Source organism: Bombus vosnesenskii, unplaced genomic scaffold (genome assembly GCF_011952255.1).
Source record: "Bombus vosnesenskii isolate JDL3184/JDL3185 unplaced genomic scaffold, Bvos_JDL3184-5_v1.1 scf7180000016274, whole genome shotgun sequence".
Classification (NCBI taxonomy): Eukaryota; Metazoa; Arthropoda; class Insecta; order Hymenoptera; family Apidae; genus Bombus; species Bombus vosnesenskii.
The window spans coordinates 2,559,227-2,586,155 of record NW_022884343.1 but is presented as its reverse complement, the minus strand read 5'-3'; the positions used below and the strand labels follow the sequence as shown (position 1 = coordinate 2,586,155).

The 26,929-nt window shown below is 33.0% G+C and overlaps 3 protein-coding genes across 7 annotated transcripts; 1 reads left to right on the top strand and 2 right to left on the bottom strand.

Annotated features, from left to right (window-relative positions):
• Nucleotides 1-58: 58 nt before the first annotated feature.
• On the top strand, nt 59-1,523 carry LOC117242560. Its single transcript, XM_033509353.1, has one exon. It carries the CDS (start codon nt 91-93, stop codon nt 607-609), a length of 519 nt encoding a protein of 172 aa, XP_033365244.1. The 5' UTR covers nt 59-90; the 3' UTR covers nt 610-1,523.
• A 3,141-nt stretch (nt 1,524-4,664) lies between these two features.
• LOC117242559 (chitinase-like protein Idgf4) lies at nt 4,665-10,959 on the bottom strand. Of its 3 annotated transcripts, none has more exons than XM_033509351.1 (6): nt 10,955-10,959; nt 7,938-8,073; nt 7,148-7,401; nt 6,502-6,805; nt 5,645-5,807; nt 4,665-5,441 (listed from the first exon to the last, which is right to left on the bottom strand). In XM_033509351.1, the coding sequence occupies exons 2-6, from the start codon at nt 8,056-8,058 to the stop codon at nt 4,961-4,963; spliced, it is 1,323 nt and encodes a 440-aa protein (XP_033365242.1). In that variant the 5' UTR covers nt 8,059-8,073; nt 10,955-10,959; the 3' UTR covers nt 4,665-4,960. The 3 variants fall into 3 exon arrangements, with proteins under 3 accessions (XP_033365242.1, XP_033365241.1, XP_033365243.1); XM_033509350.1 differs by lacking the exon at nt 10,955-10,959 and adding an exon at nt 8,869-8,993; XM_033509352.1 differs by lacking the exon at nt 10,955-10,959 and adding an exon at nt 8,869-8,993 and having other exon boundaries at nt 4,665-5,423.
• Nucleotides 10,960-12,845: 1,886 nt separating this feature from the next.
• On the bottom strand, nt 12,846-26,864 carry LOC117242411 (Golgi integral membrane protein 4-like). 3 transcript variants are annotated; one of them, XM_033509030.1, is made up of 7 exons: nt 26,608-26,864; nt 19,499-19,681; nt 18,907-19,382; nt 18,610-18,729; nt 14,696-15,120; nt 14,362-14,483; nt 12,846-14,279 (listed from the first exon to the last, which is right to left on the bottom strand). In XM_033509030.1, exons 2-7 carry the CDS (start codon nt 19,677-19,679, stop codon nt 14,224-14,226), a joined length of 1,380 nt encoding a protein of 459 aa, XP_033364921.1. In that variant the 5' UTR covers nt 19,680-19,681; nt 26,608-26,864; the 3' UTR covers nt 12,846-14,223. The 3 variants fall into 3 exon arrangements, with proteins under 3 accessions (XP_033364921.1, XP_033364919.1, XP_033364920.1); XM_033509028.1 differs by having other exon boundaries at nt 14,356-14,483; nt 26,608-26,863; XM_033509029.1 differs by lacking the exon at nt 26,608-26,864 and adding an exon at nt 25,327-25,561 and having other exon boundaries at nt 14,356-14,483.
• Nucleotides 26,865-26,929: the final 65 nt, after the last annotated feature.

Here is a 26,929-nt window from a genome sequence, read left to right as displayed (position 1 = left end):
AACAACAATCCCAGCATCACTGCGATCAACAACAATAACCTAAAACTAGTGAAAAGCACGAAGAACAACAGTCTGGTCGCAAAAAGCACTATGGGCAACTATCGAGTGACCAATTCCATAAACTCTTCATCACTGAAGGAGAACGCTAAGATATTGGCTCGTTTGGACGAGACCAGAGTTCTCAAGAACACCAAAACCAGCAATTTAGCCAGGTCGACGAAGACCCAGCCGTTGCCTCTGACCCCAGCCAAGAAGAGATCTTCCCTGGCTCGTCCAGTTCGAGTTCACGACTCCTTCGCTCAACCTAGAAAGCTGTTGCCTATGAACTATGCCTTCCAGACCTTACAGAAGGCCAGCGAGTCCACGTACGAAGAGGACGACTACAAGGAGACCGGCTGGCCTATCCGGCTGAGACTCGAACAGATGCTCGAGCTGACTTTGCCGCAGACCAAGAAGAGGCCGAAGAAGAAGACGCCGATGATGCTGATGAAGCAGCAGCAGACCAGTAGACATGCGTGCAAAGACACGGAGAGGCTGCTGCGCGTACTCAGCGTGAACAATGTGGACCAAGATACTAGGTACAATGTCACACGGTGTTCTGTCATGTAGAGACACGCGTTAAGGGATTGTTGGAATGAAGTTGAAGAGATTGGTGCTTGTTGGAGGAGGTTTCTAGAAGATGGAGCCCCACAGTTATGAGAAGAAAAGGTCCTGCAACACGATCTGGACCGTTCCTTTTTTCTTTTTTTTCTTTTTCTTTTTCTTATATAGGAAGGCTCCGCTAGGTAGGACAAAATTAATTGGTAATTTTAAAACATTCGGGGCGTATAGTTGGTTTTCGATGAATAAACAATCGTCGTATAATGAATAAACAACTGAAATTTATTTGAAAAAGGTAGGCTCTCCTCCCGAGCACGGGTTTAATATCGAAGCTCGATTCGATTTCCAAGATGATGGCCACGCAGATGCGTGACCAGTCACGTGATATGTATTTCGCTAATAATAAGAAAGTTCTTCGTTCAGTGTGACTCGTGTCTTAGTACTATTAATCGCTTGTTGAGTTTGATAAAATCACCGAAAATCGGGGAGATCGGTATTTATATCGTTTTTAATGTAGACAGTTCGCATAAGCATAACGAAAAAAAAAAAAGAAAAAAAAATGATATTCGAGAACTATGATCGGTCTTCTCCCTACGAAGATGATTGTAATCATTTATTTATGCATTTATATCACGTGTCGTTTTCATTCATTATCGTTGTTATTGTCTTGTTCTTTTTTTTTTTTTTTTTACTAATTTTTCACTAACGTGTTTAAATTGTTCGTTGTCTTTTTTGTCTTGGTGAGATTTCTGTTCGGTTAAATATTTCTAACGTGATGGATATTTTTAGAAAGCTTTGCATATCGTGCAATAGTTATGATAATCGAGAAATATATTTAAGAAATTAGCTGGTGAAGAAATATATTGTTGATAAGTGGAATCGTAACAGAAACGCTTGATTAATTAATATTTGAAAAAATTCAAGAAAAATCGAATATCATTGGAAATCAAGTAACTCAAGCAGAGTGTGAAACTAATAGAACCAATAGGGATCCTTTTTCAGTAGCTGGTCGCAGAAATTCCCAAATTTCATCTTCTGCATCATAATAAAAATTCTTTGGCAAATTCTTTATCATGGTCATTAACAGAATACGTGAGAAGAAAATATTTTTTTTATCAAATCTATAAGCAAAGAAAATTTTCTTTGCTTAATGTAAATTGTTTATGCCATTTAAAAAGAATCCAGTTTAGACAAATATTTTATAGATGAATGAATTTTTGTTCATTTTTATATTTTATGATTTATGGAACAATCTCACTACACCATTGAGCCGAATTAAAAATCACAATCGAAAATTCTAACATCTACACGCTTGTACTTTACGACTAATTCCGTCCCCAAGAAACATTCAAACTGATAAAAATTCTGGATTTTATTTATTCTATACTTGCGTGAAATTCTAAAAAATAATTCACACCTCTCCCCCCCCCCCTTTTTTTCTATAGCAACGATATCAATCGACAAAAATCGTTGATAATTATTTTGTTGAAATTGTAAAAACAGTAGAATACTAACTGATTAAATTTATGGAACGTTTGAGAGAGATTATTATGCAGGGAAATGTTATCGACATTCGTCACTGTATTTAATAATGCGATATTTTATCCAAAGAGTTGACCAATTGCGTGATCTGCATTTACTGGATATGCATTTATTATTACAGGTTGTTTCAGAAGATACGTAACGCGCCATTTAAATGTGAATAAATAATAAAAGCAGAATTTGAACAGAATTTAAATTGAAAAATTTAATTTTACCTGACATTAAAAAAAATTTAAGTAAAGTGATACAGATCATAGTTAAAGGTTTCAAAGTAGAATGCTGAACAAATTTGGAAATTTTCAAGAGACAACATGGCGCCATTTCGTTGATTAATAATGTATCTTCAGAGACAATATCGTTATCTGTAGAACAATATCGTTGAGTCTAAGAAATATATGAACGTTAAAGATTTTCATTCCACTATTCATAAATGGAACATTGAAAAGGTTATTTAACAAATAAATGAAAATTAATTTCTGGTAAAAAGAGGAAAAAATTTCGCGAAATTTGTGAGGTTATCGTCGATCAGTTGAAAAAAGAAATCAACAGATACATCATCCCCGGTATAATAAAACGTAAGAAATAAAATGTGACGAGTCTCCTTGTTGCTGCTTCTTAGTTTCTTAATGACACAAACACAAAAGTTGCATTTCCAAGAAATAATTTTTTCAAAGAATATCGAAGCACCAAAGAGCATTTTGGATAACAAACGTTTCACACAGTATTCACGCATAGAAGAAAGTTATGTCAGAGAGTTCCGCGTACTTATTTTTTCACTGTCCGACCTCATGGTGAGCTGAATCTAGTCACAGATATGCTTTCAGCAACGTAATCTCGTCGAGTGTGCCCTGTTCCTGCTTAGAGAATCCTTCTCGACTGTCCTCGATCACGTCGAGCTCGTTGAGAAGACAACGAAAATCACTTTAAAGTGAATTATTGATAGCTACAAATTTTATTTGATCTGAAAAATTCATGAGTTCCAGAAATTTTCAGTTTTTTCTATCTTTTTCCCAGATATATCTTCGATTTTCATGAAGTTAGGAATTTTCTATTTTTTTCATTTCATTTCAAATGACAATTTTCCTCCCCGAAATTTTCAGATGATCGAAATCCAGGGAAAATCTGCGAGATACTGAATCTAGAAATTTCTAGGATTCGATCTAAGAGCTCAAGGGATTGTAGCCTAATACACTACCCATTGCACTACCCAGATCTTTACGTACTAACTTCGTTCTTGTCCATTTTACCTATATCAATTATGTTGTTTTCGTATTAATTTAGTTCCATATTGATTTCAAAATCCAATTTTGAAAAAGGATTTTCTAATCTTACGTACGGGCTCGAATTAACACTTCACGAGGACCGAAGTCAGAGTAGATTAGGATTAAGTATCAGGGATAACCGTTGTGTTATTGTACGTTGTAACGCTACGTATATTATATTTCATTATATTATATGCCGTAATGTAACGAGTGCCCTAACCCTGTTAAACTGTATATCGAATTATTAACTGTACCATAGAGTGTAAGCTATTCCAACTACCACGCCCAGTATTTTCTAAGTATTACGATTATGCTGCAGGATGTGTTCGTGTTGTTGCAACAACTGCTTCTGATTTGTCGTTCCTTTAAAGCGATTTTCCATAACCCCAAAAAGAAAGATATGATTTCACAAAAATGATAATTACACATTTTATATTAACAAAAATATATATTTTACCTTGTGTGTTGTTAAAGAAATCACAAAAATTATTATGAAGTAAATTGTTCCCTCTCAACCTTGGTATTAATGAAATTATCTCGATTTAGCGGAACGACAAACTGGATCGCAGGAACCAAATGGAACAAAGATGTCTACGACACCGCGTTCGCTGTACCAACCGTTTCTGCACGAATGTTTTTGGTGAAGCGCTGTGGGTTCGAACGAAGCACGAATATGATTTCTGTTCGACAATAACGTCGAGCTAATATGGAGGATGCAAAACTACGAATGTACAAGAGATTTCAGGAACGTTTCGTTTCTACGTATGAGAGTGGCTACGAATTAGCTGTGTCTCGTGTGCCATAACTCCTAACATTTGATATATTTATCGAGTCTAGTCCATTTACAATGAAACCTTTCGTACACACCCGAGCAAATGTGTTTATCCGAATTCATAGACTGCACGAAATATATATATATATATATTATATCTATATATACATGCACGTTTCATAAATCTCTACCTTGTCGACCGATCAAGATGTTGTGTTGGTTTCTAGCACTATGGTAATTAGTAACTATGGCTAGAATGGCGCCATGTGAATGTTAATATAAATCAGTCCTCCTACAGATTTATGGAAATTCCTTGCAACCTACTGTGCGAAGCTAAGAAGTTTGAAGTTACTGAACTTTTCTATAAATATAAACTATATTTGGTTCATTTCTAGCGAAAATAGCTGATCACTAATAAAGATTAGCTTGAAATTAGTCGATAGGCATAGTGTTAATGTGACAACTAAGAATTTGGCGAAAGGAAGAACTAATCGCCAAACTATTTCATCTTTATTCTCGATACAACACTTCTGATACAGCACTTTTTTCAAATACTTAACATATCACGAAAAACTAGAGCTACGCGAAGAATATAAAAAACACGAAGCAAATGCGTGAAAATCATTGGTCATTTAGAATCGAAATTTCAAAAAGATTGAGAAATACATTTTTTAGGCACGGCCTTAATCTACACAACAGATCTAACACAACTTATACTTTAGCTGTGCCAAAATTGGCCATCTTTGACTCTTTCAATGTCCGTCGAATAGTCTTTAATAACTTCTTACAGCTTGTATTTGGCGCCTCTGACAATAGGGTACTTGTCCCCGGTGCAGACACCACGGAAGTCGTCCAAGGACAAATCGTAGATAAGAACACCACCCAAACCTTTCGCCTTGGCGTAGGCAGCCTTATTGCCAGCTGTGTCAGGATCCTCATAACCGACCCAAATTCCGTCATTTCCAGTGTTCTCATTGTAAGATTGGAAGGCATAGCCGCCATATTTCTTGGATGGATCACCAACACGTCTCAAACGACCGACAGCGGATTCTGTCAGCCTGGAGCACACCTCAGCGTACGAGAGAAGTCCTGGCGTGTTCGTGTGTGGTCCTTCGGCTCCCGGACCCTCGGCGACTATAGGTGGTACCCCTGATATTTGACTGTCAGACGTGAGCTTCCATGTCCTGGCGTATGTTGGGATTCCCACGACTATTTTCGAGCCTGGAGTACCGTTTTCGAGCCAGTACCTTGCAACAGAATCAATACTTTACGGATATTTTAAAATTGTGCTACGTAAATGGAGATTCTAGAGCATTTGGGGGATTGGAACGCTTGAAAGCCAGGGAGTCCCCTTAAATTGAAGGGAAATTGATTTTTGATTAAATTAATGTCACAATAAATTTCTGACGATTTGGGATTTTTAATAGTTGACGGCAGAGGATAAGCATAGCTTACAGAAGTTCCTCACCTGGTTGTGGCATCAACATTGTCTTGGGGGACACGTCCATAACTCTCATAAATGGGTGCTGGATAATCCCCTTCTTGTGGATTACGTTCTGGCGTTTTTTGGTCGAAAGTGAACAGGTGCACGGCATCGATGTTGGGTGCCAGCAATCTCGCGTCATAATAAACTGCAAGATATTAAATATAATAAGATAGAATCCACAAGAACTTTGAAGAAAAATCACAAAAATATTACAGAACTAAAAAATATTTCTTTATTTTGAGATATCCAAATTTAGTGTTTATTTTTGCGTGGAAATTTATACACAAAAGTTAAAAATATTAAAACTTCGAACTTATTCAAACACGTGTTTGATAACTGCAGCAATTTGATTCTCTACATAAGAATTAAAATCAGTTGAAATTTTCTGATAAATGTAACGAGTAGGTGTCTAATAATTATGGCCTACAGTGTATGTTATTTGCAATCAATTTTACCAACACAGAGGTGTATGGAAACACGTTACAGGTCCCACAAGTTACCAGATTCCCTAGGTTCAATATTTAGAGAACGTGACGCTGGCCAGTTACACGCACAGCCACAGATAAGGCAAGATTGGTCGCGGCAGCACGTTCTTAATTTCGAAGCAAACAGACTACGTGATTTCTATTAATTTTTCGTCCCTATTTCCTCGTCACATCTGGATACTAATATCATATTCAATATACCTATCATCCAAATCTTTAATCTCACCTGATTGCAAACTCGCTATATCGCCACCTTTGATTAAGAAAATTCGTCCTACAATCCCATGTTATGAGAGATTTTAAGAAGTCGAAGAAGTAACAGAGTAAAGAAGTGAAAATGGAGTCTGAACTTACTACTACTGTTAACATGAGGAATTACAGCAATAGTTAGGGCCTTCATTCTTGGTCTGAGTTGAGCTTTCAGGTCACGGACCAAGATGGTAAAGCCATCACGATGCTCCTGCTCCTTGTCATCTTTGAATTTACCATAACCAAAGGTCTTCTTCAAGCCATGCCAGATTGATCCAAATGTACCACGTTCTTTCTTGACTTTCACAGGTGGGAATTGCCAAGCCAGGTCAATTCCATCAAAGTCATAATCATTGAGAAGACGGTTGATTGAGTTAATGAACTTGGACCTTGATTCTGCCGTCTCAGTCTATAGCAATTGAGGATGTTAAGTTGTGTTTTTAACTTAGATTCAGTTTGAGTTGTAATGAAAGTCAAATCTGGAGTATTTAGAACTTTGTACCATCTCATAGCAGAAAAGAAAAATATGTAATGATTAATAATAATTTCAATATTATTTAATTTTCAATTTCCAAATGAAATTGTATTTAATACTATAAAGAAACTTACATTGTTTGTCAACATAGTCTAGATCTAAGGTATTTATAGGAAAAAATTACAATAAAGGATGGTACAGCTCCTTGAAGTGAATCAATCAAAATAATAAGAAAAAATAATAACAAAATAAAAACAAAAACAAAATAATACTTACAACAACAAGATACTTGTGAGTGTCATCCTCAGGATCAGCATTACCACCAATGCTAAGGTAGATCTTCAGATCTGGGAAGCCTTTCTTCAATTGTGTGGCGAGTTTGTAGTAAGAATATCCAACTCCAGTGTCCAAAGTTGGATTCAAAGGAACAACTTCTAATGTCTCTGCATTAATTCCTGCAAACCCATAGATCAAATGTGTGCACAGGGATAGAGCTGATCGAACATCATCCAACTGGAACTTTCCTGGCCCTGAAATATATCACAATAAATTACAATAAGTATCAAAAACACAACTATTGATGCTATGTAAGAGTAGGATTATTTTTAATTAATTGACAATGATCAAAATAATTAATATAATATATAAATCGTTATTCATTTAATAAGCATTAGGTGAATGAATAATAATTGATAATCTTTCTATTATATTATCTAATCTGATAATGATTAATAGTCATTAATTTCTAATCTATAATTACTAATTGATTGATTACTAAAATCAATAAACGATTAACAGTTATGATATTAATCATCATTAAAAATATATCAGTTATATTAAATAAAACAATGATGATTGCTCATAGTAATTGTTGATACTTTTTAGAACGTTTAATTGGACTATAGTAATTGTTGATACTTTTAGTTTGAAATATTCAACATGAAAACTACTAATCAATTTCAACATCTCAATAGGCAAACTTCGTATTTCTCAGATTATAATTTCAAATTTTAATTAATCGGGCAAATTGATAGGTTGTTTGATAGAATAACGAAAGAAATTTTACCCTGTCGGTCGAAAGCCGTGCTGTTCCAATAGCACACAACTTTGTTGTGCTCATGTGTGTCAACACTGAGCGCCGGTTGGGCGAAGAATACCGCAATAGCGGCGAAAATTAGCACTTTCATTTTCACAGACTGGTTCTACGGAAATTAACATACAGTAAAATTAGCATGTAGAAAATAAGATCTGCTCCCAAGAAATATTGCATTATATTTCTATATTTATAGTTTAATATTATATTTCTACATTTATATATTTAATAAGTATCCCACAAAAGTTTAATATAAATGAATGATAACATTATGTTTGCAATAAAGAAGATAAAAAGTTGAAGAAGAAATTATTAAAAAATATTGAATTACAGCTCTCCGTGAAAACTGAAAAACAAAACAGCAACTACGTATATCAAACATTTATATAAATTTAAAGGAAAAATCTACTTAAGCAAAGGAGTAAAATTACGAAAAGAAAAATGTCTATTATAATTTCTATTAATAGATTCTCCTTTTCTTAGCCATTGACAGTTCCTATATGCCATAATACGCGTCGGCAACCATAAATTCAAATACGCCTATTATCCTTCCAAAAAGATGATTGAAAACTATCTGACAGTAGTTTAAAACTTTAGGTTACAAATATAAAGAAAATGGCACTAAATATTACCAAAATATTAAGAAAAAGATTCAGACATATTGCACATTGGCAATCGATATATTCTCAACTAATACCGAAAATATACAAGTAGAAGTCACATAATTTTCAATCGCACAATCTAAAGTTCCACTTTTAAGGACGAAACCTGAAGAAATTGCCACCGTATAAAATTAAAGGTGGCCCCAATAAAAACTCCAAGGTCGGACGTACTTTTCTCCAACGAAAAGATAAAACAAAAACTGTCTATAGAAACTTAAAAGGCTGAACGAAAGACGTCTTACCTTTTCGAAAGGAAGAAACGGACTGTCGTGGCGATTTCTTCGTCAGGGACTTTGATACCTTGCACAGTTCCATTGACTGAAGTGGTGGGGATATTGGATCTCTTACGTCAGCGAAACGATCTTTCAGAAACCGTTTCTTCATGAGTGTTGACATATTCGTTCAGAAATCAAGGCCATGGAGGGGACCAAAATGTTTCTCGGAACTTCGGTAGTGAATGCGCACCAGATAATCGGATCGATTCGAGGATTCGAGGAATTGGTGGCATGATCTCGCGGGTTTGTTGTTAGATCAGAGCCGATTTTTTCCATTATTTTAATTTTGAGGAATTAGGGAACTTTTATGGGGTGTTTTTGATCACTCGGTATATAGATTGTTATTCGGTAGCTTTGTTTTTTAATCGTTGGCAATAAGAAAATTCTTTTTTATTTTTACTTCTACAATAGTGAGACAGAAATGAATTTAATGTATTTGGAGGTTAATAGATTGGGAATTGGTAGAGTAGGACATTAACAGATAAAAGAAATTTTAATTTAAATTGGTTTTAGAAGGAAATCTGAATTTCTTATATATTTCTCGATATCAAATATTTTCTTTGCTATATTTCTGTAAGACAGAGGATTTTTATTATAAAAATATTTTACACATATTATTTGCTGTGAATTGATGGTCTAGATATAAGTGAACAAATTTTGTTTTGATTTTGATTGACTTAGAGAGGGAGTTGGAATTTTGGAGATTTTTGGATGCCAAATTTACTTCCTTTAAGTGTTCATCTTTAATTTTCTTTAAGTTTGTTTGTGAGTTTTGAGTTGTTTTTATTCACTAGTCTCGTTTAAAAAAAAAGAGGAAGAGAGAAGCGATAAAAGAGGGAAGTGATGTTACATAAATTGACAGTTTACATGATTAATAATATTTTATTGCAACATTGACTAATTCAGGAAGAATGTTGATATTAAAAATATTTTGATAACAAATCTTGTTTTTAGCGTTTTCAATTATTTTATGGACTATGTATAGAAATTTGTTTAGTGAAAAGGGGAAAAAAAAAGGAAAGAAAAAAAGAGAGATATAAACTGAAGAAATCTTCATACATTAAATTTGACATGTTGAGAGAAAAAGAACATTTAATGTTTCTTCTATACTGAATAGAACTAAAGCTAATTTCAAAAATAAAATTAAAAGAAGCAATGTTGCAAACTTCTTATTTTTCATTTATTTCCGATTATAACTGGTTGCCACCTAACAAATAAAAATATAATAGTTAAAAACGAGGAACAAAATGAAAACAAATTGAAACAATTTATACGATGGAAAATCACGATGAGATATTTTTAATGGGACATGGATATTCTCAAATAAGTAAACAGATTATAAGAAGTGAGTTATAATTTCCCTTCTTCGTTGTTTATCTAATGTGTTATTTTACCAAGCACGAACTATCTGCTGAAATGAGTAACAGCCAGTTAATTTACTGAATCTCAGATGTAGCGGTGTCGCAACCTTTCACTCGGGTTATCGTGTTAACGTAGATCTCGTTTACTCTCAATATTTGCGTTTCTATCTTCTAGTAAACAACTCGCGTGTGCTAGTCGTCTACTAGTTAGTTAAAAACTATTATTTTGAAAATAATTCTTTCCTGGTAATACAGGATACTACAAATAATAGGAAACATAACTCAAAAGGAAGGCAAGAGAAAAAATAAAAAGAAGTAATTTAAGAAATAACGATGATCACTCATAGCGAAGATGAAGTGTCGTTATTTATTATTTAATTAAATATTTTCAATAACCATTCTCATCTTGATCTGGTCTCTTATGGGATGTTATAACAATCCGTATTTCCTTATTCACAAAAAGAAGAAAGGCTATCCTCTTCCAAGGAATGTCTAACCTCCATAAATTGACGAAGTATCCTTGCGAAGATTCGTGAAGGATAATTCAGACGTGAAAAATTCAGAAGAAAAGAAGAAACAAGGAAAACAACTTCTGTCGTGTCACTCGCTGGTTCTCGAAGGTTATTCGCACGTGAATTGTCGAATACGCGAGTCGACTCCTGACGAAGTAATTGAAGATGATTGTGCGATACGTTTTCGAGATGAGATCATGCATCATGACGCTTCTCATGTAGGTCGTATTCGATTAATGCGAAGGAAGTCGAATTACGGGCGTTTGACGGCTTCGAAACAAACCTTGGGACGTTTGATAATTACGAATCGATTCGTTTTATGATAGTTTTATGACATTTGCGTTATCGTGCAAACGAGAGCAAATGATTTAAGGGAATTTGAGAAGAAGAAACATTTTTTTTAACAAAACGATTTCTCTATATTATTAATTCGGGGTTAAAACACACGTAATATAGATACACATGTAATTATAAAATACAAATAGAGTATAACATAATAGAACTATATAAATATGTTCTTCAATAATTTGAAGCAAATTTTTTGATTATCAGAGCTATGTATGTACAGAAAATTTAAATTTCATTAGTGTCTCATAATCTAGATGAGTTCAGCGGAACAACTGGCATTACGTATAGTCTTCACTACTAACAATAGATCATCTATATATCCTTCTTTCTTGACACAGTTGTGTATTGTATAGACAGATTATATAAACTCTTATTTAATAATGTTTGTAGTTTAATAGATCTTCATCCATTTATAATTCTTTAAAAGTTATAATTTCTGTAGCTATGATTCTTACATGTAAAAGTAATAATTGCTGCAACTCTTCCATAAAAGAAAAAAAAATACAAAAATACTTAACTGTTTTTCTGTAAGATACTAAAAAAAAATTAATCTACATATTGCAGGAAACAGTGACAAGAAACTCGAACGCAGTCATAGATTCACGACTGGATGTTTAAAGGCGATTAGACGCAATGCAAATCGGTTCTGGGAACCGCGATCGTTCTGTATATCGTATTCCAGGCTTGCGTAAGACGAATATAGTGTATACATGTGCATCTGACTCATTGGCAAATAAAATCACGAGCATGTTCCACACGGTTTATTAAAATCGACTGTTCTGCATAATATCTAATGCTCGATATGCAAAATACGACTGATAACATAAATTTGCATTAATTGAAAATACAATTGAAATTTAGAACGAAGCTACAAATTGAAAATGAATGATAACAACAGTTAATCTATGTTATTTGGACACCTAAGAAAAGAAGATATGATAAAATGGTATCCTGAAACATCTGGAATGGTTTTGGCCATTTGTTGTGAAAACATGGATAATGCTTGTATAATGAACTTGTTAACTGATCGACCAATATGTTTAATTAAGTAGCATTTAGTCAAAGTCTGATTCATCATGGAACTTTCACAGTGAGTTCATGGAAACATTGAAGCAAATAAATAATATTATCATCTTAGAAACTCTACTTGCATTATAGAACATAGAAACTGTAGTTTTTCTAGAACTGCAAGTGTTATGTTAACCTTGGTATTTGATTTATAATCTACATATCCAGGAAGAAAAAAGAAGCTATTCTGTTTAAAATCAAAGATATAAGAATAGTAAGTTATGAGATTTAAAAGGAATACTGATTGAATATTCTTGTAGATGATAGTTCATTTATTTTCCATATATTTGATATAGCGTATGAACAAAGAGTAAATTAATAATGATCTATAAATCATTGATAAATAGAGGCTGTTAAAAAAGAAGATTTTTCTTCTTTGTCTTGCAGATGCAAGTATCAGTTAAAGGTCATTGGGACAGTACAGATTATTCTGCAATATTTTATTTTCTACAGACACGTCTGTATTATCATAAATACCATACATTCTAAATGTAAATTTATTTTTATGTAACCCAAAGAGCTCAACACAATAATATGTATTATCTTTTAAAGAAAAAACTTTATATGTTTTAAAGACATTGAAAATGTAAAAGAATTGCTTTCACATTATTCAAATATTAGGTCATGAAGCATCAAGTATTAAAAGGAAAATACAAAAAGTTTTTCAATCTTTTATTATGAAAAAACTCTTATGTACATATGGATCACTTTTCTCTGTGTCAGTGTATAAGTAGATATCTACGGTCATAACAAATATTAATCTATATCTTTAATAAATTCCTTAAAGTAGTTCCTTTCACTCTGTTAAGTCTTGATTGTTAGCGCCAGAACGACGACTGATAGGCAATAAATAAATCACGTGTACCCTTGTACCGATCGTATTGCACGGTTTCAATAAGAACAGTCGGCTGATTGAATTGCTGAATTCTATTTAAAAAATGTCCAACGAGACGGCTTAAGTAATAAGTGCATTTAAGTCACAACTCCACCTTGGCGGATTGTTGAAAGAAATCATGGACTCTTTCACTGGCAGAATATTTCATCTTTTAAGCTTCTTACCAATTGCTCATGTTCCACGAAAATCTGATAATCGATATACTACTTTAGAAAGGAACAAGTAGGAAGTATTCTCTTAGAATTCCATAAGTATGTAAAAACATTTAACACTCTAAGTTGTTAATTAGTTACCTACATCCTACATACTTAAACACATGATACAGGACAGAACATTTTGTTCTGAATTAAGTTTTTGTTAACACAGATTAATTGCAAAATAAATGAATTCACTATATTAGAAGACTCTAACTTTATAGAGTCTGTTAAATAGATTAGATTTAATAGACAAGGAATTTTCCTAGAGAAATGCCTTAACAAATACTTATAAATTAATACAGTAATCATCCTAATACTACTGTGACATTTATCACAAAATTTTACTATTTGTCAAATACACAAACACTGTATAATTAAATGAACAAGGTATTTCTTCCCCTGTTCCATCTGCCAATGAAAGAGTGAATCTCTGAAAGAGGCTTTTCTTTCCATGGAAACTTTATATAACTCGCGTCTTTTTTACCTTAGAATTAGCTCTAGAAAAATACAGTCTGTTTTTTTTCTATTCACACACTGCTCAAACCAAACAACGAGCTTCTGAATAAAAATACAATCTACTCATGTTGGTTGGGCAGTGGCTGTTAAATAGCATCTGTATAGAGTATAAACTATCTAAATCTTTTTGGCTAGATCCCCATAAGAGGTTTCCCCCAAAAAAACGTGTAGATAAAAAAGTAAAATGGTGCATCTATCATTGAGAACCCTTGCTCCATCTTCTTTCTCTCTTCTTTATGATAAATGATGGTTAGCAGCTAAGTCAGTTCATTAAGTAATGGCAAGATGAAGAGTAGACTGATAGTAGATGCTAATTAGTAGACAATAATTGATTTTCTCTTAAATAAGACTCTTGAATAAGAACTGTTTGTTAAAATCTGCCAAACCAGTCCACTTTACGGCATCTTTACTAAAAAAAAGATCCTTCACTCCCTTTTCTCTTGCTTTAAATTGTGAGGATAGTCTATTTGATCATCCTCATCTAAAATAATGAACAAAAGATTGAACGATATATAAAACTGAGTTACATAATGAATATATCTTATTGATTTAGTTACCTTCACCTTCATCTTCACCTTCAACTAATCTTAAATCACTGTCCTTCTGCTGGGGTTCTTTATCATATTCAACTCCTTCGTACTGATCATCTCCAATATCAGCTATTCGTTCAGCACCAGCATCAAGGCTGAAGTTCCATTAAAAATAAATCTTATTATTGGATTACAAACAAAAAACCTATAATATTGTATGAATTAATGTCAATGTAGACTGTTAAAACCAACTAAATTTTTGTAATTGTCTAAGATTTCTAAAATATCCGTACAAAATTGAGAACTGAATTTGGTATAAAATTGGCTGAATACAAGAAATATGAAATTATCCTTCAATGAAACATACCCAGCAAGACGAATGTGATTCAATTCATCTCCAATTTCCTGTATGCCAGGCCCAACATTGAACCAACCATTTCCTCTTCTATCTGGAACTTGGTCGTCGGCTCTTCTAGCTGGAACAGCTGGAAATGGAGGATCTAGATTTCCATTTTCACCCTCTTGCTCTTTACTGTTGACATTAATCTTCTGTTTGGGCTCTTCCTTCTTCCTGGCTACTTCGTCTTGTTTCTCCTCGCGATTTTCCAATTTTTGGTCGATCATAATCGGAATGGGTGGCACGCCAACGGGAAGCTTGGACTTCGGGACCGGTTTCGGAACCGGAAGCGCCTTATCCACGGATGTGGACACTGGATTGCCGCTAGTTGCTGGCGTTGAAGTCTCCAACTTCACGGCTGGGATCGACTTCATCGAACTCGTGGCCACTGTGCTCTGGAAAAATAATTTTGCGATCTTCTCTGCTTGCTTCATTTATTATTAAATTTTAAAGCATTTCGAAACATTATTTTTATTTTATTTTTAGAATATTTATTCATATTTTATACTTGGAGTATTGCTATTCGTGGAACGTAAATTTCAATAATTTATTTATTTACTTACATACTGAGAACTAAATCTAACTTTCATTTCTTCGTTATTATCATAATGCAAAGTGCAATTTATTTTTACTAGGACTAAGTATTCTGTTCTCTCACATACACATGCACTCTAATAAGGAAACAAATTAATTATTTACAAAATATTCATTCTTCGCTTTATAAATTTATATTTCTTTTTTGTATAAAAAGAAGGATTCTAGTTGCAATAATTCTATGCCCTTAAAATACAGATAAGCAAGCGAGTGTTTTGGAAAATAGTAGGCTACAGATGTGGATGAAGAAACATTTTCAGATACATTTTGTAAAAATTAACTTACCTGCTTCAGTTTCTATTGGCAAAAAGGAATAGTTGTTTCTTTTTCTTCAAAGCTACGAAAGCATGTGAACAAACAAATATTACATAAAGCATGCTCTTTTTTAAAGAAAAATCACCTGACAAAAAGAGAAAATGTCACTAAATATTTTTCTTTAATTTTGAAAATTAGATGCTTCTTCTCCATTTTTAAATTAAACGAATTGATATGTCAACTTTGTTTTGTAACTTGAATTTTATTGAAAAGACAGTTTTAATTACACTAAAAAGAAATTGAAGGCAACAGCAAAATATCATAGAGCAAGTTCCAATGAAGCAATATTTAAAACATAACCAAAAAGAAGCTCAAGCGTAAAAAATCAATTAATTCAAAATATTTCTCATTCAATTATAAAAGTTCTACACCGAGATATTATTTGGCGAAATCAGAAATATTATCGCAAAGAATGAGAAAATCAATTAATAAAACTTTCAAAAAAATTAATTAAAAATATCCTTCACATGAACAAGAGAACTAATTTTGAGAAGAAAATATTAAATGCTTTCACCTTCTAATGAGACTACTGTTTTATTTAAAAGAAAGAAATAAAGGGATCTATTAAAAAAGAAATTTAAACCATCTCACCAAAGATTCTTATTTCTAATATTTAATTAGATCTTTCTCTATCTTTCTTTTTAAATTTGCAGCAAACTAGTAATAACAAGGAAGCAGATCAGTTTAGTTAGGTTTCTGCGAGGGTGCCATAAAAAAATGCAAGCAGATCAAAATAATAACAATTTATTAATGCATTGATTAACACGGACATACAGGCACATTCAATACAGCTTGCAAGCTACATATACACGACTGGTTTCTTTTCTAACTATTGGAAAGAATCGTTCGTCTTTCCTTTGCATTAGGCTGTCAATCGATAAAAAAAATTATACCTTGAGCAAAAGGAACTTTTATAATTGAATTATAAAATATCAATTATAATTGAACGCAATTGAAGCTGAATGTATAATCTGTTGACAGCCTAATGTGTTCTAATTTACATGTAAAGATTGCTAAATATAACACTACAAATTAAAAAAAAGGGTACTCAACATTTACACAATTGCTAAAACATTTTGTCTTCTGCATAATTCAAACATTGTCCTTGTGATATTGCACTTGAAAAATTTATATTAAAAAATCTACATTGAAGCAGTAAGTAAGATTGAGTTAGTGGATATTTTAAACTGCTTATTTGGTTATTTATATTTTTCCAAGTTATTTATATTTGTCCAAGATTCGAGAAAAAAAATTACTTTTCTGAAAAATCACAGTTTGCCCTAAATAGTACACAGAGAACTTTATTTCTCAAATATTTATGATAGCTTAGAAGCGACATTGGTTTTTTTTTATAATTATAATATTCTATTACGATATAGTTATAATAAGTATTTAATACCAGTTAATACTGATACTGATAATATAAATTAATAGTAAAAGAAGATAGATAAAACTACTAAATAAACTTCGAGATAATATTAATTAATAGATTATCCCATCATGCAACAGATTTTTCATATTTTCTATCATGTTTCCTCTCAAACCATCATTATACTGTTCAATCTACACTTGATTTGCTGATGATACAGGAAAGAATAGTTCTGTGAACTGATCTCAAGTCCTTTAAGTCAACTAAAGAAATTGTCTATCTACAGCACCAAGTACAAACCATGCAAATTACGTGCATGTGTAAACATTACCAGATAGATTATGCTAAGAAGAATTCAGTTCCCCAACAATCAACCATTTAAAGGCACTTCTTTGAATTTCCATAAGCTAAGAGAGTCAGCTTTCTAGCTTATCATGACTACTTCTATAGTTTAGCTATTCTCTTCCAATTCATTTTGTATTTTGAATGGCAATAATTTGTTCTTGCAAGAAATATTAACACATTCTCTACAACATCTTTCTGTATTTCTGTACAATATATTTAATAATACAATATACTTTTATTATAGACAAGAACCGTTTGAGTTTTGTTTTCCCTTTTTTTACCAAACACCAAGCATGATATTAAAATTACATCTAAATTAAGTTCTGGTAGCGAATGTGTTAAGTAGTAACTAAGGTGAGCACAGTCAGAGTATCACTAATCATATATCAACTTTGATCTCTCCAACTATAGTCACAATTACTTTGATTAATAATATATCTAAAACGTTTCAAGCACTTTTATAGCAAAGAGAATCACAACCAGAGCCTGAACTAAAGTCAGGAGCTACATTTAATTGTCAAGAAATTAGCTGCAATATCATAAAATCTTAAATCAATCTAAAGTCAATCATAAAATCTTTATACAAAAAATAGATAAACATGTTTCTCCAAGAGCAGCCATAACGAATACTAAATACAATTATCCATAGTATTTGTAATAAAAATATATCTAACAAGGCATTACAAGTTTTGATCAATCTTATTCGTCAGATCATTCTCAAAATTTGATTTATAATTCCATCTACATTGTTTTGAGCTTTTTCCAACTTCTTCTCTATCTTCTCAGAAGTCTGTTGGATTGGAGAATTTTTTTCATCAATGACAGCAGAATGTTCTTTTTTCTTTACCACTGAGACTGTGGTATGCTTCTTCACATCAAGATTCATGTTAATTGTTTGAGCTATACCTGGTAAATTAGTAGAAGAGCGTTTGTCATTGAACTTGTCATTAATCTGGTTGGGCGGTGGGATAACTTGTCTTAACTCTTTATTGATCTCAATCTGAATTTGATCATTCACAAATTGATCGCCCCCTTTTCTCTGACGTTTCTCTTGCAAATCGTAGGGCAATGGTAAAACTTCTGCTTCCTTTAACTCGTTTGGACCCACTGGGACGATGTTGCCATTCTTCTGAGCGAATCTAACGTTGTTTATCTCGTTCACCCGTTGTTCATTCGATTGCAGAGGATCCTCAATCGTTTGCTGAGCGAATGGCGCATACAGGGGCTGTGGATTTTTATCGTCATTTGTCGGTGGACTTACCTGTTGCTGCTGTGCCCGATCAACAAGCTGTCCTGCATTTTCTGCTTCTGCGGATTTCGCTTGTGAAGGGTGCGGATTGGCTACGTTTGGCTCTGGAGAAGTAGTTTTGCGTGAAGTTTTCTATTGGAAATAAAAAACAAAAAGTTACAGACCAATTCTCTTAAATAAATAATCTATCAATGTGAAGAGTCTTCAAATACAAATTAAGAATCACGATCCATATTTTGAAATGGATAGATTAGAAATTTGAAAAATCTTCAATTAAATAAGACTATTAGTATAAAAAAGGAATCATACCTTGGCTTCTTCCAGTTCATGCTTCAACTGAAACACTTCCTTCCTGAGATGTTCAATAGTACTATCAGTATCCCCATTGCTCTTTAACATATCATTGTACTTTTGTTCCAGTTCATTCTTCTGAGTGTCCAGTTCCAGAAACTTATTCTTTAAATGTTCCAAGGCTTTCTCTTTGTCCTCTCTTGCTTGCCTGATACGACTACGAAGTTCTCTGAGCGTTGTCTCCAATTTACTAGTGTCTTCTAGAGCTTGTTGATCACGCTTCTTACATTCTTCTTGCAAATCCTGGTGCTCTGTCTGCAGCAACTTGTAAGTTTGTTGCAAAGAGTTGAATCTCTGCATTGCCTCTATGCTATCCTTGTCTCTTAGGGACTTTTCTCTAGATGCACGCTGCTGGAGTTCTTGTTTCACTGCTGCATTTGAACTCTTTTCCTCAGCCAAGGATCTTTCCAGCCTCACTTTGTACTCGAATATCACTAGAAATGAACAGAAATAATTTTTCAATGCAGCTGCTTACAAATTTATCTGGGAATAAATGCAATTTTCTCAAATTGAATCAGATTCCTTATGGTGCATATCTAGTAATCCATACCTTGAAGCTGAGCAGCCAGCGCCTCCTGTTGATGAGCACATTGAATGTGAAGTTCCCGAAGCCTGGCCATCTCTGAGGTGGCGGCGCGGTAGAAGAACACTAAAAGAAGACCCACCACCCCGCAACCCCCGTACACGGCCAGGCGGCCAACTCGGCCCCTGCCAAGTCTAGAACCACTCATCTCTGTAAACAAAATACATATCTATTATATAGAAATCATAGTAATCACAGCACAAGTTAAAAGAGAGTAGATTGTCTCTCGAAAGTGAGTTGTATATTCTTGGGGTATGCATACATACAGTTGATCAAAATATGGTCAAATTTTTTTAATGTTTTTCAAAATAATACCAATTTTCTTCTATTTGAAGTATAATGCATTAATTAAATTTTTGTGTTATTGTTTATTATTTATTTATTATTTTAAACGTCCAAACAAAAGAAAAAAAATTGAAAAAAATTATCTTGTTATCATCCTTCTAAAAAAAATAAAACAAACAGCGTTACTATCATAAATACAAGATCTATTTAATACAATCTGAGTTACAAGCTACATTCTCACTACTTTTATTTCCTACTTTGCTACTTTTTAATTATTCCACTACTTCAATATTCTGTTTATTATTAAATAAACTGCTGACAAATGAATCTTAATTTCTATAGCGCATATGACATCAATTTGATCAACTCGAAACTTCTTTTATCCCGCACAAGTGAAAACGAGAAATAAGGTCAAGGGGTGAGAGAAGCTCAAGCGTGAGAGAATAATTTACGCCAGCGTTGGCCCCAGTGCGACGTTCAATGCAAGTGAAAGTCGATGATTGCGACTGTAATAACTTTTATCCGGCGATATCCTCTTGCATAATGGCTCATCTTGGAAGACGTACTAAAAAATCGAGAGATTTCTACGAACGTTCAAATCTGAGATCGTGCATGATAGATGCAACTGACCGACACTTTTAACGAGCGAGAAATAAGATAGTAAAATTTGTAACTGAACAAGACAGTGAACAACGTCTCGTCCTAATTAGAGCTACCATGTATATTTTCTGCTCGAGACTTTTCCTCGATAATTACTTTAAATTTACCTTTACAGAAAGATTTAAAAGTAACTTTATAGGATTTTTGTTAAATAATTTTATTAGATAATTACAATATGAGAAATTATATAATATATGTTTAATATATTGGAAGACAGGTTTTTTAATTTTTCTTTCATTTTATTTTTGGCGCCATTTTCGTACAGTACTATGTGACTCAATAACTTAAGAATATTAAATATTGAAACTCATGATTACTATAATCCAAATATTATGAAAGATTAGAGAAAGAATAATATTATGAAACACGAGATTTAGTATTTGGAGTGTTTTGTGAAAATGAAGTATCTGGCGACAGTATCTGATTCGGCACTAACAGTAAAAAAAGGAGGAAAATCCGTTTTGTAATGGACTTACCATTTTAACTTATCATTTTTACGTATATTAATAACAAATAATAGAAGTACAGCAATTGTTGAATAATATTCATTACGAATTGTGTAATTACAAATCAGAATATCGTGAATATCGTGATCTACCTTATCGATCGAAAAGCGATAACGTAATTTCCAGTAAACACATGTTGACAGGTAGGTATTAATCTAAACGTTAAGCGCATACATGTTTGCGAAAGGAAGGGTGGATGGTCGCGTGACACGCTTTCATTTCCTATATCTCGAAGAAACTATATAAAGCGGGACGCCATAGAGCTGGAGAATACACATAGACCGTTTATCTTCCCCTCCTTTTAATCCCTCTTAATTATATCTCTCATCCCCTTATAAAGCTGCAAGATACACAACTACCGGTTCGTGGAAAATCGTAATTGCACGTTTGCTCGTTCTACTGCTATTTTATACCATGAATTAGAATACCGTATTAAGATTAGCTATTAAAACCATTATTTATGTTTTCATTCATTGGAAAGAGAAACAGTGCAACGACTGAACTAACCTCGTTGAAACTTAACCTAACATTGATAAATACAAGACTTATTTCTTTAATAAAAATTCTCCTAGTATCTATTCTTTCATTTAGCAAAGTTCTTCGTGTAGTAACTATGATAAATTCTTATCATTTAAATAAAATTTCCCTAATAACTATGACAAATTCTTATTTTCCTATATTAACTACTACAAAGTGACCGTGTTTTCATGAATCGCGATTTCTGTTGTTTCTCAATAACAATGAGAAGAGATTCGATACAAATACAATTTCATCTTGAGTTTAACCAGTTTGAAAAATATTCCTCGATACGTCTCGCATCCCTAAGTAAGTCTTAGCTATTTTATTCTTGGAAACTAAATACACCGCATTACTTGTGGTTAAATGAGTACACCGCGGATGGATTACAAGGACAAACAGATACAGATTAAGATCGATTTACGCAAAAAAATTGTTTGGTATTTTTCTATAAAATAGGTAATACAATTTTATATGTTATATTCTATTATATTATGTGTCTAATAATATTATGTTTACATTTTACACTAATCTTATAAGGTAAATACAATTACGATTAATACAGTGTATTAAGTAATCCAATGAGAATATAGTAAAAACTTAAGCTTAAAAATATAATATAGCCATTTCAATTATTAAATAAATCGCGTATTTCTGTCTTCCAATATATCTACATAATAATAAGGCGTTAAATTGATTGATTATTATTCGGCGGTATAAAATCAAATTTAATCTCGTTTAATGATTCAAAGAATGAGATTTCCACGTGTGTCTTTTAATGCAGCGCATACATTCAGTCCGGCTTTCATAAATTTCGACGAGGCAAAAAATGCTGCTTTTATACGAAAACAAAAAACATAGATAATTTAATACCGTCCCGGCGCGAAATAATAAAATGCGTCAAGTTATTTAGTTCTGTCAAATGAAATAAAATCGTTTATCACGAAGCTGCGCTTTGTTTCGCTAAAAAATTGATTCAATTAACGAAATAGCGAGCACCGGTTTGTTCTCCGACAATACGAATTTAAAGTTAGGTTATAAAAACTTGCACGATACTAAAATGGATATATTTAGTTCTTTTTTAAGAAAAGAACTTCCTCATGTGTCAGTTAGAAGGAATATTGTTTGAAATTAAGTCAAAGAAGAATAATCTTAGTATTTAAATATGAATTGGATGATAAAACCGTAGAAGTTAATGTACACGCGGGCTTAGAAGCGAGTTTGACGGGACAATGGATTAAATTTCATGTTCTTCTGCTTCGGGTCAGTCTTCAATTATTCGTATGGGAAGCTGCATTCGAGAAATTGATTGTAAAAACATTTAGAATACTAATGCAAACAAAATGATGAAGTAGATATATTCTAAATTCCCTGAAATGAGTAATGGTCTCTTTATTGAAATATTGCATGCCAAAACAAGATAATTATTGATACAGAGCTATCCATTAAGCAGAACTGATGCCATCTAGTAGTAATCAATCGTACAATGCCTAATGAATTTGAATATATACAGAATATCATAGACATGTACATATTTATGATCATGGCAACCTTCAGCTTTCGCCAGAAAATTGAAGTTGTCGCATCAATTAATGTACAATTTATTGCGAAAGAAATCATATAAATTCTTGAAACATTGTGCATTAATATTGTTGTGTATAGTATATGTCCATAGTATTCTGTCATGGTAGATGCACAGCTATAAGAACGACTATATCGATTATTCAATTATAAAAAATGAAAGAAGTCTTAAGAACATATATTATACAAGTATAAAAAATTCTTAACAATATTTATCTAATTTCTTTTATGAATAGACTGCAAGTATTTATGTAAATTTATATTTTTATGGATACAATACCAAAGCAAAAAGTACTATAATATTCTATATATTTCTGCTTATTATGAACATTTTGCATCTTTAAATTTCCTCAAAAATGCATAAAAATCGTCAGACCATTCATCGTTGTTCAATTATTCTCCAAATATTAATTGTCATATGACCATATATCAATTTCCCAACTATATATTTTGAATGCAATATATCGACTAATAAAATTAAACCAAAACTGATATAATCGTTATAGCTTTTCGAATAAATTATTCATCTGTTACGTGTAACTTAAAATTCGAAAGTGGTTTATCGATGGTTTATCGTTACATCCTCAACCACCATAACCTATACAAAACAAACGGGGAGGGTCCGCCACGGCAACTTTTGATCGGCGTACGTACGATGTAACGTAACGTGAGCAGAGGCAAACGTCTGAAATTGGACACCGGTAATTACGATAGTCTGCTTTTATCGTTGCACTTCGACCGGCTCTGCGAGAACGGAAATTACATCCGTCTCGCATGGTTCATCCACGGTTTGCTCGTCCTTGCCGGCCGCGTGAATTATCGAGGATATTTGCGATACCGTCCAAAGAGGCGATACCTCGTATGCGTGTGCAATTGTGCATGTATATATAGATGTGGTGGGAAAAATGCACGAAGGGTGGAGTGCAGGCTACCTAGCGGTTGAATTCCGAGTTCACTGACACTTTCGAGCACGCGCGATAGATCCTGCTTTCACGCGTCAACATATGTGTAACGCACGTCCATGTGTCTGGAATTATTTTAACAGCATTAAGGTTAGCGTACTCAAATTTCATTTAATTATCGGAGAGATCCTTCAGCGATTGATGCGATAGGATGTAAATAATTTTGAATAATTATAATTCAATGATTTGATACGTTTTTAAGGCGACTGTTTATTTACTCGGTGACGTAGTTTCCATTTGCGATTTAGCTGTAATTTTAATTGCGTTCATAAAATATATAAAAAAAAAAATTGTAAGGTTTATGGTCGATTTAATAGAATTCTCAGAAGACCGCTGAGAAACCGGTTTCTAGTTAATGGCGCGACCTGGTGTGAGAATATAAATGCGGCTTTTCGAAGATTCTATTTGCCGCGTTGGAAATTCAACGAGCGATTAAAAACTGTATCGCAATGACCAGTTTAATTTGAAATGAAAACAGTTTGAACATAAGTCATGTGAAATTTCTTTAAAAAAAGTCGACTAATTTTTAGTTTACTATATGTATGATAAATCATACTTGTTTACAAACAATGAATTAAAGGAATACCAAAAATAGAACTAGAAAACGGTTAATAGTATCTCTGATAGGAGAAATTCAACAACCAAACTCTAAATTCAAACTTTCAAACTTAGAGTTACATTCAAACGTTTAAACATTCAAGGCGAAGCTAATATTTCATCTAGTTCTATATAAAGAGCGGCTTTCACAATTTTTATACGCTTTCTAACGCGGAAGAAAATTTATAGAGAATAGTGCTATACCGACTTAACTCTGTACCTTACGGGTCATTTTCCATCCATTGGATGTTTTTCTATTATTAAAAAATTTCTTAAGTCTGTGAAAATTATTTAAGAATACGTAATTGAATACTTAAGAAAGAATAAGATTTTTAAGAATAAAAACTAAAGAATAAGTTAAAATTAAAAATTAAAAATATGGAAAAATTATTTTTAATATTATTTTTAATTTCTTATATCAATTTTATACTAAAATTTTTCTTAAAATATTACATATATTTTTACTCATTAAAATAATAGAGAATAAGCCGTAAGCTTTAAAATTTCGAAAAGCGTAACGAAGAACTTTACTGCGACCGAAAGTTTTCTTTTAACTGCATTTGCGCTTTCATGTAGCTTTTAGTAAAGAGCTTAGAATTATGTACTTACAAAAAGTACATATACCGCCTAATTTTCGAGGTCGCACCTCAAAATTTAAGTGTTTCACATGTATACGACATATACATACATATATTTATAACCTCACATGTAAATGCATCGTTAACCTTATTCACCAGCTGCAGATTGCCACACATTAAACGATAGTATTTATCCTCGTTGAATCTTCACCATAACAGCACCAAATAAAAACATGTCAACTTCACCCACCACAAATTTTGAATTATCAGTTATGTAATGTAATTTATACGGGAGATTATTACAAGACTTGATTATAGATTATAGCACTATGCAAAAGTTCATGGTACGATTGATCATTATACAGAGAAAAAAGAGATAAAAGATGAATAAATATTTGCTCGTATCAAATAATACGAACGATTAATTTCACACTATTTTATCAGTAGTTCTCTTTATGTACATTAATCATATCCACCACGTTGAAAAAATACACTTATCAGGGTACACAAATAAATTTATGTATATTTAAAAGGTAAATCATTACATATATAGTAAGTATTCCTTTTTTTTACAAAGTTTTCTTAATGCAAATTTACATTTACGTAAAATGATTCCCACAATTCGTGTTGAGTTTTCTCCCATCAAACTTTTGCAATTCACAGGATACGTATATCGAACCGTTATGGATGTTTGTATTTACAATATTTTCTCTTTTTCACAAACTTTAAACTCGGAATAATTAGGTCATTTCTGATTCGGATGCTTTCTAAACTACGTTTGTATCATTATTTTGTTCTTTTTCTATTGTCAAATGAGAATAGCAAGTCCCGATTATCTATTTTGTTGTCAGCACTATTACTGTAAACTTACTACAGTAGCAATGTTTTTAATTTTGTAACTATAATAAGACAATTTGTTTACCAAATGCAACAAACATAGAGCATCAGTTACTTAAGACCCATTATATGAAACTGATGCAACATAAAACGTGTTAGCGCGTCCTTTTCCTTGAAATATTAAAATATACGTAAAACTGTCAGTGTCCTTGAAATAATAAAATATACATAAAACTGCTGGAGTCCTTGAAATAATAGAATATACGTAAAACTGCTAGAATCTTTGAAATTTAAGATATACGTAAAATTGCTGAGATCTGAAACGACCCAATCATAATCATCCGACGTTTAATTCATGATTGTGCGTGCATTATCATTATAGCTCTGTATCATCCATTCGCGCTTAATTTCACAGATGAACACTTCACAAGGCACGATCGCACTCAATGATTAATCCGCTTCACAGCACCGATCTCAAATTATCAATCAAATTATTATGCGATGAAATAACACCATATACACTGGTTAGATTACACATGGAAAGCTGCGCCTACCTCATACACGAGTAGAGAACTGTACTCTCAGCTCTCCGTCATCGCCGCGTCCTCAAACTGTTATCTTGCGATTAATAGCCTCAACCGCGAAGAAGAAGCGTCGCGACGCGATTACACGGCCGCGAACACAACGTACTCGTCGATCGAGCTATCCTCCAGCTGAAATGCCGCGATCCAGATGAAGCACAACCGACAGGTTAGGACTCTTGCGAAAAACCAGACTCTAGACAATACAGTTGAACGTTCTGAAGCCGGTTTCCCCCACTACTGGTTCGTGGCTGCCACGCCATTAAAACGAAAGGTTCGCCAACCAATCAGGCCT